Source organism: Calidris pugnax, unplaced genomic scaffold (genome assembly GCF_001431845.1).
Source record: "Calidris pugnax isolate Ruff unplaced genomic scaffold, ASM143184v1 scaffold14, whole genome shotgun sequence".
Classification (NCBI taxonomy): domain Eukaryota; kingdom Metazoa; phylum Chordata; class Aves; order Charadriiformes; family Scolopacidae; genus Calidris; species Calidris pugnax.
In genome coordinates this window covers 3,662,513-3,675,491 of record NW_015090793.1, presented here as the reverse complement: position 1 = coordinate 3,675,491, position 12,979 = coordinate 3,662,513, and the positions used below count along the sequence as shown (strand labels likewise).

At 40.1% G+C, this 12,979-nt stretch overlaps 1 protein-coding gene across 2 annotated transcripts in view; it reads left to right on the top strand.

Moving 5' to 3' along the window:
• The window catches only part of AFAP1 (actin filament associated protein 1), a 118,799-nt gene that overhangs the window by 97,245 nt on the left and 8,575 nt on the right, over nucleotides 1-12,979 (top strand). Inside the window, exons 10-16 of one of the 2 annotated variants that reach the window (XM_014936058.1) lie at nucleotides 1,186-1,397; nucleotides 2,867-3,012; nucleotides 6,574-6,691; nucleotides 8,184-8,441; nucleotides 10,237-10,351; nucleotides 11,856-12,020; nucleotides 12,574-12,764. In XM_014936058.1, coding sequence (XP_014791544.1) covers nucleotides 1,186-1,397; nucleotides 2,867-3,012; nucleotides 6,574-6,691; nucleotides 8,184-8,441; nucleotides 10,237-10,351; nucleotides 11,856-12,020; nucleotides 12,574-12,764 — 1,205 coding nt within the window. The remainder of the gene's footprint in view (nucleotides 1-1,185; nucleotides 1,398-2,866; nucleotides 3,013-6,573; nucleotides 6,692-8,183; nucleotides 8,442-10,236; nucleotides 10,352-11,855; nucleotides 12,021-12,573; nucleotides 12,765-12,979) is intronic. The other variant, XM_014936059.1, reaches the window with a different exon arrangement.

Here is a 12,979-nt window from a genome sequence, read left to right as displayed (position 1 = left end):
TAAGTCATAGTTTTAATGAAAACCAAAGAGATAGATATCCAACAGGATTAAATGAAAATCAGACCTGAGATAGAAGAGACAGTTTTTTACATAAATTCTGGCCTGTGCAAGGTATCATTTGTTTCCCTCTTCATAGCTTGTTTGGAAGCAGCAACGTGCTGGATTCATGTACAATATGTAATATGGAAGCAGAAGTAAAAGAGTAAAAGGGGTTTTTTTGTTGTTTTTTTTTTTCATTCCCAAACTAAATAAGGCAGGAAAAGTGGGTGTTGTCTTGATTTTAAGGTTTGAGTCTGGAATGATTGTTGCTATGGTACAGAGAAGGAAAAACACAAAACACTGCCCATTTAATGATATTATGTGCCTAGACACTGTATCTGATATAGAGCATGATAAGAAAAGTGGGTTTTTTAAAAGGCAATTTGTTCATCAAATTTTGAGTTGTAGTAGAAGTACTATATTGTCCCAGGGAAAGAAAAAGATCTTTGTTTAAATTTTTTTCTTAAAGTTTAGTTGGATTTCATATATATTTACTTCTTGAATTGTAAACTGATACGAATTTTATGTTTATTGGCATTGGTAGCAATCTTTTAAATCTTGCTTTAAAAATGTTGCAAACCAAACCTGAATTCCTCTTTCAAAATTAAATGAGATCATAAAACATCAAGGCTTAGTAAGTCTTCAGAACACTGAATTTTGGGTGTTACAGAAAGTAGCTCATCACCTAATTATATAATGTGAGCTGTGATTTTCCCAGGAAATTTCAGTCAGGCACAGTTATCAAAGGCATTACACATGGAAACGGTGGGTCTTTTGTGTGAGCACGTTGGCTGTGTAAGTACCTTTATGTCACTGTCCCTCTCCCATTCTTACTAAAGTCCTAGGGATCAGCATGGTGCTGCTTAACCAGCTGCTGCAGTGAACAACGCAGAACAGCCGTTTGCATGTGAGAGGGATCACATCTTTATACCCTTTTTTTTCCTAGGTTATTGGCACACTGAAATTTTTCATTAAAACAAGTGGGGCAGGGTCATTTACTCGTCTTCCTAAAATCCATCTGGACTTGCTATTATAAGAGGAATAACTTGTTTAAGTGCTAGCATTACATTGAAAAGTAAGTTTCTTTTTTTTAATCTTTTCAAAAAAAGCCAGGAGTAAAATATCTCACGTTTCATTTTATTGCAGGATATCTCAACGTGCTCTCAAATAACCGTTGGCGTGAGCGCTGGTGCAGAGTGAAAGATAATAAACTCATTTTCCACAAGGACAGGACAGATTTGAAGACACACATTGTTTCTATCCCTCTCCGTGGCTGCGAAGTCATCCCGGGACTGGACTCGAAGCATCCCTTGACCTTCCGCCTGCTCCGAAACGGGCAGGAGGTCGCTGTGCTCGAGGTGAGGTCATTGTTAATGGCTATGACTTGTAGGAACACCCACAAACTAATTTGGAGGAGCACTTTCATACAATTTGGCCATTCACAAAAATCTTTGGAATAATATTATTGCGGAGCTGGATAATAAATAATGGAAGGAGAAATAAAATATTGAGAGCTGTAGGCAAAGAGGGAACTGAGATTTTATGCAGTTCAGAAATCTCAGTAGGATGCTTTTCTCTACACTGACCTTCCCTTGACCTGCTACTATCCCTGCTCCTTCTCTATACACACTTTTACATCAGGGATATAATTACTTTGGGTAAATAACTTAGCAATAATTAAATAATGTATCACTGTTGATGGAAACTCTAGAGCTCTTAAATCTCATTTGTCTGCTATTTATGTGAACCACTTTTGCTCAGTCAGTTTCCATATTAAGGTACTTCTGCAGTAAGAAGATAAAGCATGCCAGCATCCTGATGACTCTCTTGACACACCACAGGTGTAGACACTGGCACACGCCTCACACTACAAAGGGCATAACTTCATCTGTGTTAGGTGGGTCAGGATTTGTAGGGGGGGGCTTTATTCATCGTATTTTGAAAGCTGAAATGAGAAGACACTTAACACCAAGTATAATATAAAGCCAAATATAAGTATAATAATGAGGAGGCAAACTTTTGCTTTCAGTGGCAGGATGGACACTTTAACCGCTTTGGCTTTCTGACTGCAGGTCACAATAGTCCCCTGTCCTTGCAACCAGGCCTGTTGTATGTGAGCAGTTAAGAGAAGCTGAAAAAACTAGAAACCAGCTCAAGGAACTGTGAAATAATAAAAAAAAGAACAAGAAATTTAGAAACTGCACAGTTTCTTTTACCCCCTTTTCTCCATTATATATTTTGCTACTGCTTCACTTTGCAATTGGTGACTTGAAGCAAAATATGAAAAATTAAAAATGATAGTAATGGTATTCATGTTTGTACTTGAGAGATTAGGAAAATGAATAGCATCATCTAGACAAATGTATTGGCATTTTTCAAAAGCAACATTAAAATTTCTTCTACAATTCCATTTCCCACCATCCCCCTCATTTCTGCTTAGCACTGACATTTTCTTCTCAGGAGTCATGCTAACTAAAATCCCCCATCCAACATAGGAAAATAATTCTCTTATAGACTTCAATTTTCTGAAGACTTGTATCTAAACCTATTAGCCTTAAATGATTATTTTTTCTTGTTTTTTGGAGATTGCCCACATTGTGCTCATAAGTTATGATGTAATATATAGCTTGCTTAAAGTGCACTCCTTCTAGCAAAGCAGATTTAATAAGAAATCCTGGGGTTTTTAGGAGTTCAGCAGAGATAAACCAGAGCCTCTCATACAATGTGGTAGCAATGTGTCAGCCAAGAAGAATGCACTGTTTCGAAATAATGCTCAGCTCAGTGGCAGACTAAAGACCTGACGTACATTCTTGCCCTTTCCTTGCAGGCATCCTCCTCTGAAGACATGGGCAGGTGGATAGGAATTTTGCTGGCGGAAACAGGGTCTTCAACAGACCCCGGAGCTCTGCATTACGACTACATCGACGTGGAAATGACAGCAAGCGTCATCCAGGCGGCCAAACAGACTTTCTGGTGAGAGGCATTCAGCTACCCGGGTGTTTCTAGCACTCTGAGAATTTATATCCGTATGTTAACTCCTGTGCCAAGACAGCTTATCAAGATCCACCTCCCCCTTTGCCAGATATTGAACTCCTGAAGTGTTTCAGCGTCACAGCATGTTAGATGTGTTTATGATTATCGTGTTGGCGTCCTGCTAAGTTCTGTAAAAGATGCAGACACCATACATCTTTAATCAAATCATTTTTTCAGTAAGTCTTCTTACCAAATGCTATTTGATAAGAACTGTACCTGGAAGAGGACAAATATCCTGAAATAAGCAGCTACGTGTTTCACGTTTATCTATTGGCTGTATTTGCTGTGCATATAGCCAATGTGTACAGCATATATTGGCCATTACATGCTGTACACTAAAAATGTATAGGGAATTTAAGTCTTGGATAGTCACATTCTGAGTGTTTCCTTCTCAAGTTCTTTATGGTTAATTAAAAACTTCATGAAGCTCACAGCAGTCCAATTAATTTCTGGCTTTTAATTTAGAAGGTGGAAATTGGGAAGGTGTCTAGGGCGCAGCACGGAAACTGTTTGAATTGCAAATCAGTACAGTGAATTCCCCATTACTGATCCTGTGCTAAGAAAAGTAATACATACTTAGCATATATAGTGATTTACATGTTCAAATCGGTTTAGGCATTTAAGCAATCTTTGGTGGGAAGAGACTGTCTTTTTTTTTGTTGCCCAGATGAAATTGTTTAGAAGCAGAGTGATGGAATAGTTGGGACAGGCGGGATGTCCTGCTGCAAATGTGCCCTGTGGTTTCCCGGGGTCAGAAAGCAAGCTCGGGAAGACAGCTGGCAAAGGTGTCATCCCCCATCTCCCTGCAAAATGAGACTCCCCACACAAATATTTGTGTGATTTAATACGTTAGAGCACACCCCGTCTGCCCATCATATCTTTAAACAGACTGAAAAGGCAAAGAAAAAAGGGCAAAAGCTTCAGAGTTTTCCAAAGGAAGACTGTCCTGCCATTAGCAAAGTGTTAAGAGGGCTTTAACAAGGAAAAGTGGGCAGCTTCATTCAAGATCTAGTTTGAATGACTTCTGATAGAAATCAAAGTGACTCAGTGTTACCACAAGCCCAGTTTTGTGAAAACCAGATAATTTTGATAGTATCAAAATGCACTTAGCTTACAACTTATGTTAATATTTGTTTTGAAGTTAATAGAGCTCAAAAAGTTTATCCTGTGTTGACATGTACTTTTGCTTCAGTCAGCATCTAGTAATAACCACATTTAAGAAAATAATAGAATGGAACCCTTTTCCCCTTGAATGCTGCTTGGCTTTCCTTTTCTGAACAAATGTGATATTAATTGATGCCAAGTGAAAAAACATGCAACTGGACCACAAGTTAGCAAGGAATGTCAAACAACTTGCAAAACAGCAGAATTCCTCTATTAAGAATTATTTAAAATTCATTAGTTAAAAGATTGTAAAAGCTTGTTGATAAGCAACTAGAGTAACTGTCTGCCCATTTTCAACTACTCAAATGAAAATGAGGAGAAATTACAACCATACTTCAGTATTAATAAAATACTAGTGTTGCCCTGAATATTAGTCTTCCAAATTAACTGCAGTTACCATTAAAGCTTTGACTATCACACAGTCACTTGAGGATTATTGGTTATTCTTTTCCCGAGACTGATGCTTTGCAAAACGATTGGCTCTTTATTAATAGTGCCAGCAATTTTCCTCATCTAAATCATTAGGTATCTGGGCGAGACTGAAGAAAAAACGCTTCCAAGCAGGTTTTCTCCATTTCCTTTCCCATGTAGCATTTTCAGACTACAATTAACTTATATGAATACATCTGTAAACAGGATTAATAAGGCTTAGTGAACTAATGCTTATGAAGTATTTGCAGATACTTAGATAAATTTGGACTTCCTTTGGTGGTGGAAATAGTTCCTACAGGTGCATCAGCTGTTGTTAATGACTATCCCAGTTTTCAGACATAGTTATTACACATCACTCTCATTGAAGCTACTTAAATAGAAAGAAATACACTAATGACTCCAAATGCAGTCCTTCAGACTAACCAGAAACCAGAAACCTTACTTGAGTAAGGTTCTTCGTTAAGAGGAACAGTAAACAAATGCAGCCCTTTAATAATGTCTAATATGAGATATGATAAAGTTAAAAACATTTTTATCATGGAATTTATCTTGGGTTTTTTGCCGTTTGTTTGTTTGAAGTGAGAAAAGCTTGTGTCTCATGATTATTCCACCCCCGCCCTGCCCTGAAAGGTTCATGCAGAACTGGGTAGGTTTGTTCCTCCTGTGAGCCCGGGTCTCCTGCAGCTCAGGTGAGCCACAGTTGGATGAGGTCTGTCTCCTTCTGAATGAGAAATTCGATGGACTCCATGTTATTCCAAAGTTAAAAGAAAGCAACTGTTGGAAACCACAGCATTCCTGAGCTCCAGCCAGCGCTACAGAAGACCCTCTCTGCTTTAGTGGGGCTTTATCATATTTTATGAATGTCAGCACAGAGTCTGAATAGTTCCATTGTTTAGGACGGAAAGCTTTGTTTTCCCATTCACATACACCTGAAGCTATAGGAATTATTTGGGATCTCACTCTATACCTCGTTCAATTTCAGGAGTTGCTACAAAGGAAAACTCACCCTTGGGGTCATTACTGCAATTGGGCCTGATCCTGCCATTTCCACACTGTTAGATCTTTGCTCCCAACACAAAGCCAATTACGGTCTGTGCTACCTTGCACATGGTCTGCAGAATTCCAGTGAAACAAGCTTCAACGTTGATTTTGGGGAGAGGAGGGGAAACAAACATACATGTACATGTATATCATATAATACTTGTTTCCCTTTTGAAGTGTCCAGAGGGCTCAGATCCATCACGTGAAATATAGCAAGAATGAACATACAGAGTATTTGCATGCACAGTTGTCCAGACAGAGCTGGGAAGCATAGTGCCATTCTGCACGCTCTACCCAGCCTGAAGTTCTGATATGGAAATGAAAAATTCCCAGATTTTGAGGAAGAAAATATTCAGGAAAATCGTGGTAGAAATGTTAACTTAGATTTCATCAGTTCCACTGTTGTTTTTTTTCCCCCAAGTTTTTGCTAGATTTGAATCTTGTTTTTCCTAGTTCTTACGTTCACATCCCCCCGAGCATGCATGCACCCAGAAACATCTGCTTCTCCCAGAGGCAGACAACAAGGGAACTTTTATGGGACACTGGCAGGCTGGTTTATAACATAGATCAGCAGGTTCCCATGTAAACATGCCACTGAGCAGTTACAGCTGTTGCCCTCCTGGCTTTCATGCAGTCATATCCCCACTGTAAGAACGGACTACAGGAACATATGTTGTCATATTGGCTGCTAGCAGCAACATGTGAGTAGCAAAAGAAAGAAAACTATCCTCAGCTTGCTTGCAGAAAGTGAGAAGATACGTGCTTCCAGGCTGCGTAATCAGATACAGGGAACATACCACAGAATCATCATTTAGACTTACGTTCAAGCACTGGTTTTTATTATTTCTATTTTGCTTTATTCAGTTTTATGAACAGGCGAGTTATATCTACAAATCCGTATCGGGGAAGCACTGCCAATGGCTACGCCTGTCCGAGTGGAATGGCACTTCATTACGATGATGTTCCCTGCATAAATGGATCGGTAAGAATTGAATTTGCACAGAACAAATGGCTTGCATGTGTTGAATGCATGGACATCTGAAAATTATATTACCTAAAAAGCCCCACTGGGTAGTTTCCAAATGAACTCCTATTTTTTAGATTGGGCGCCGCAAACTTCTCTCACACCTACAGAGTATTAGGGGTGTGGGACATATTGTTTACATTAACCTGCACGTCAGCCAACGTGCACTTAGAAAGCAGTTGCCTGTTGACGATTGGTTGCCAAGTCCTTGAATATAATACTCACTTGAGGGGGTATTTTTTAGATCACACTGGACCTGGCAAAATTAAGGACTCACTTACACCAGACACTTTTTGGTGTCTGTTGAAAAAAAAACTCAAACCCAAACACATCTTAGTCCCTGGGGCTGCATTCCTCGTGACAGCAGGTACTGCTCATCGCAAAGGAGAACCACAGCGTTCACTGCCATCTTCATAATTTGCAGAGCTGTTTGTAGGCAGATGTGTAATAGGGTTTAACGCATATATGTGGTCCTCAGGAAGATTTACAGGGGAGCTACAGCTCCTGTCAGCAATTAATTTGGGCTGCTTCATAAAGGCCCCCCCCTAAGGCTGAACTCAAGAGTTCAGTCCTCCATCATGTCTTAGTAATGTCAGAAAGATGGTAGCAAAGCCCCTCGTGGGAACAGCTCAGGACCGCATGCGTGGTGAGTGGTCTCTGTGTGTAGGTCTTGCATGTGCTCACGCCTTTGTATGAGCAGAGCAGTGCACTGTCACAGCCAGGATGGATTAAGGAAGGATATTTGGCAACCGGGTTGGTTTCTGTTAAGATTAATTGAATGAATCACTGGAGTATTGTTGTTGGCTTTCCATTTTTTTCTGAATAGAAAAAAAAAGAAAAAGAAAGAAAAAAAAAAAAGGAATGGCCTGTAGCTGTTTTAACTGGTTAGCTCAGAATAATAATTCTCCAGCAAACAAAATGTAATACTAGCATACTAGCAGCTGGTATTCACTGGAAAGACACATAGCCTGAAGAAAGAAGAAGAAAAAAAAACAACCACCACCACCAAAAAAAAACCCCTCTTGGCTTCTGCTAACTGTTAGGCCATAATACTTTTAACAACTCATGTACCAGATGTAATCCCACAGATTCAGCTGTGTAGCCTGAGAGTACCCCCCTGTTAACACAGTCTGCTTCTGCCCCCGCAGTGCTAGAGCTGACAACAGAAGGTGCAGTCGTGAAACAGGAAGGGTGATAGGATAGTGCTGGTTTGCTCACACCATGGAGAATGCACGGGACTGGGGCCATGAGCCATGTAATGCAATGTTTCCTTTCCACAGTGTGTCCTCCCCTCCCTTTTCTAAAGTTTGATTCAAACATAAGCAAAAAGCACATGCTTGCTAAACACCGGGGGCTTGCTACGGTCAAAAGAATTACTAATGTTTTAATGTCACTTAGGAGGTGCTGCATGGTGTATTGTTCACTAACTGCCAAAGTGTATGTGTTGCAGTGGGAACCAGAAGATGGCTTTCCTTCTTCTCGTAGCAGGAACATTGGAGAAGAAATGCTTTATGATAACGCAGGCCTGTACGATAACTTGCCGTCTCCAAAAATCTTTGCGCGCTATCCGCCAGCTGACAGAAAACCCAATAGGTTATCTACTGACAAACTCTCCTCTAACCATTACAAATACCCTGTCTCATCCAATCTGTCTTCTGCTCAGTCTGTCACTAATACCTCTGCTGTGGGGAGGGGATCTGGCTCGCAGGTACCGTACTATTTAATACTTAACAAAGCTTTTTATTTTTTTTGGCTGTTCTGTTTATCTGGTTGTTATCTTAAGGGCCTTGGGCTACTTCAGTCCCTTAGTTTTAGCACTGAAATGCTTGGAGTTTAGTCATGAGCCCACTGCAAATGAAACAGCTTTGCAAAGTTGTAAATTCTGGTCTGGAAGTGTGGGCATCCAGGAAAGGCTTTCCCCATAAGTTCTTGATGATTCACAGAGTGTGGATAATAACAAAAAAATTAGACGTGACCTTCAAAATGTAACCTGAATGCATATCTAGCCATGTTCTGTCTCCTTAGGCAGTGATGACTTAAAAAAAAGTGAAATATGATTTGGCTGTGACAGCAAATTTGCCTCTCTAGAATTTTACTAATCTGTATATTGTATATACTATGGTTGCATATATTGTGAATATATATATAATAACATATATTATATTCTATCCATTATAAATATAGTGCGTATACACCATAAATTACTGCTTGTTTTCTTCCCCTGAAAAAAATATAAGCCTATGTCAATGTTACTTTCTGAGGATGGCCTCGAGCTTCTGGACCTCAGCTGAAATGAAAGTGAAGCTAAATAGAAATGAAATCCTGTGCCCTCAGACTCAATAGCAGACAGGCAGAGCACAGCTGGGGAGCAGAGCAAACCTCGCTCACAGCCACACCAGGGTCCTTCTCTACAGGCCATAGTCAGTCTCCAAAAGCTGGTCATTGGCATAAGCCTGTGAATGTATCACAAAGATGAGGGGTTTTCAATCTAATCTGAAATGGAACACTTAGATAAGTGGTTCCATTGACTAAGGTACCTGTCATAGTGCGTGTTAACTCACTTCACCCCTGTAAAAACTTCGTATCAGAATATTAGAATTCAGTGAAGTTGCAGGATCAGGGGTGGACCCAAGCAAGAAACTGCCCTGATCCTAGGCTGGAGCAGCAGCCTTCTCATTGCACGCCCAGTGCAGTCCTCCAAAGCTTTTGGAAGCAGATTCCCAGAGCATGGCACACGTCTGCCCTGGGCTGGGCTAAGGCATTCCCCATGGAAACGCTACCCTTACCCAAGGATAGTGTCGCTCCCCTCAGGCTTCAGTTCAGCGCAGGGGAACCCTCTAAATGGAAGCTCCTCGGACATGAAATGTGCTGTTTGTGGTAAACTTGTGAGCTTGTCTGGCTATTATGAGAGGTTTTTTTTAATTAAGAAAAGCTTTTAATTAGTAGCTAGAGGTTGTGTTACAGGAAATTGTTGTGCTAAGTCCTAACGTTTAAAAATGTGTAATAATTATTTTGTTTTTTAAAAAAAAAAATAATCCATGCACTACGAGGGTGGCAAGGTCATATAGTAAATAAGAAAGTGTTAAATTTTTGTGTGGCAAACCCTGTTGCATTTTTCTATATGAAATTAACTGAGGCAAACCTATGTTTCAAGAATCTTTACTGTATAAAATAATTCAAAGATACAACTTTTCTGCCTCACTATGGCATTCTTATTACAGTAAATGCCAGAATTTTAAATAACATGGAGACCATGATGCCACCAGAGATGGGAAGTTCATCCCCTTGTTATCCTGTGATTGCTGGAGTGGCTCCCACTGAGCAGGCAGCTCTCAGAGAGGACATCTCTGGAGGAAGCGCCGTCTCCAGCTCAATCAATGCAGTCTATTAAGGCTCTCCAAGCAGGCAGCTTTTTGTCAAGCTTTGGCCTTGATAAAAGGGTGACTGTAATGCAAGTGGCACAGGAATAGCTGGACCCCATTTCTACTTTTGTTTTCAAACAGTTTAAAGGGAAGAAGCCTCCCGTGACTGCCAACGGGATCACCAGCAAAGGGAGAACTTTAAATAGCCAGCCGAAGAAATCTGAATCGGTGTCATGTGTGAAACGCACTGCGTCCAGTAAGTATGTCTCCTCACTGCTACCTCACTTGTGAATGCAGTCATGAGGATGCCCAAAATAGCTGTCTTCTGAGCGAATAAGATAAAGAACCACTGTGGTTCTTCTGTGGCTGAGAGGCTGAGCGGGAGATGCCCACCGGGACTATGAATAGGAGATATTGTGTGCATTGATGACTCATTAGTGTTACAGCCATGCCACAAGATAAAGGGTTGTCATATAGAGAATGATAAATATGAGATGTAGACCCATGGCTGCAAAGTCATGAGGGCAGCAGGAAAAAAAAAGAGTAATGATGTTCGTTTGGGGCAGAGAGCAATTCCATATTCCCGTTGGAAGAGGCATATGAGGAGCTGAGAGACGTGAGAACACTAAATTGGTCAAAAGTGGAAGCACTCTTATTAGTAATGAAAAAGAAAAGGTATAACAAAATGACAAAGACAACCACACAGCTCAAAAGCTTCCTCAGAGAAAGGAGGTTTCAACTGGTGAGTGGCACATTCAGAAAGAGGGTTCTTCTGGGCAGGTAAATTGCCTCTAGGAAATCCCTGACAGGGGTTGCTTTGCTTAAAGAAGAAAAGATGAAAGAGAACTGTAATTATATTTTTAAAATAAGGATTCAAAAATATGACTTCTGCTGGAGAAGGAAAGACTGTGTTTTTTTTAATCCCATGGTAAATTTTTAAGAAGTCATGGGTTTAATGACAACAAGAGAAGTTTGGGTTAGACTTCAGGAAACAAAGCATGTATCTTTCAAACTGTGCAGGTCAATTGGTACTGGAAAAGATAGTTGTGGGAGTAAAGGCATCTTGGTTACTAAAGAGCAACTAAAACTGTTTTGACAGCTATTTGTCAAGAACGGTTTAGTTGTCTTTGCCTTCAGATATGGAGACAGACAAAGTGATCTTTTAGCTGACCTATTTTCTTTGAGACTGCAACTGGAGCAGAGGTATAGAAGGGGCTGTTATATAAATTAGACAACAGATAGATGTAAGCCACAAAATGAGAGCATTCATATGGGAAATTAAAAAAAGAAGAAAGCTCTGAAGTATCAAAAAAAGTAAGAACATCTTTGTATTCTCTTATGTCAGGTGAGAAAAGACGTGTGCTTTAAGCACTTGAAGTAGGAATCGAAACCAGGGATAAGGGCAAAGGGGTAGTTTTTCCTCTGACCCCTTCCAATTAAAAATCAAGGGTTCAGAGCTAAAGAGGAGCCTCCTTTCCTTCCTCTGAACTATTTAGAAAGGCAAGGCCACTTTTCAGAACCAAGGCACTATAAGGTAACTGGTATTTTTTAGCTTCCCTGAATAAATGTAGAGAGCAAACTAACCCATATCATTTCTGTAGCTGTGCTGCAGAACTCAGCAGGAATCAGAAAACACCAGTGGAAGAGGTTTGGCAAACGGGTTTCTCAAGTCATGACATGCTTCTTGTGATGTTGAGTCTCAGGGAATAGAGTTTTACTGTTAATTTTAACCATAATTAACTACAATCCAATACGTACAGACGCGGAGCAGTACAAATATGGCAAAAATCGTGTGGAGGCTGATGCAAAGAAGTTACAAAGCAAAGAGGAGGAGCTGCTAAAGAGGAAAGAAGCACTTCGGAATAGGCTGGCCCAGCTCCGAAAAGAAAGAAAAGATCTACGCGCTGCCATTGAAGTCAATGCTGGTATGAGGTGCCTTTTTTTTTGTGCTGAATTATGCTCTGAGTAGGCTTGGTTATCCAAACAGCTTTGTAGTCTGTGCTGAAGACATGCTGAGGTTTGGTTTTGATGTTAAACAATACCCTGTAATGTTTATATTTGCTTTCTATATAGATATATAATATAGATATATGTTAACTTTATGTATACATACAGGTGTATATACTTATTTACGTATTTTATATATGTACACACCCCCCTATAAAATGACACTGATGGGGACTTCAGACAAACAGAACATGGGAATAATTTTATTGTGACTGGCTAATCATATTTTCATGACATGGAAAAATAACAAAACAAATGCTGATTCAAAACTATACTAGAAACCTACAGGAGGCCTCTAATTTCTGATGCTAAACGTTTTACATGAACAAGTGGTTTTTGCAAAGCACATAACTTTTTTGTGATGTCACTGATTTTTAGAGACCCTGTTCCTTACTTTTTTGAAATAAAATAATTTCTGTAAGTGACAATTTAAGCTTCTTAGTGAAATAACAATATTGCTGTGGTTGACAGGCAGGAAAACCCAAGTGATTCTTGAAGACAAGTTAAAGAAGTTGGAAGAGGAGTGTAAGCAGAAGGAGGCTGAGCGTGTAAACCTGGAGCTAGAACTGACCGAGGTGAAGGAGAGCCTTAAGAAAGCCTTGGCTGGTGGCATCACACTGGGTTTGGCTATTGAGCCCAAGTCAGGAACATCAAGCCCACAGGTATGCAAAGCCATTAAACACACAAATCCCAGTATCATGGGCTGGGAGCACATTGCCTTCTCAGCTCTGGTAAAATGAGTGGGAACTGAGAGTTTTGGAAAAGAAACAGGAGCAGAACTAAATGCCTTTCTGAAATACTTGTATTCTCCAGCTGGTGTACTTTCCACAGCAACGGGGAGCAGGTAGACATGGCAATCAGAGGCAGCATGTGTTGG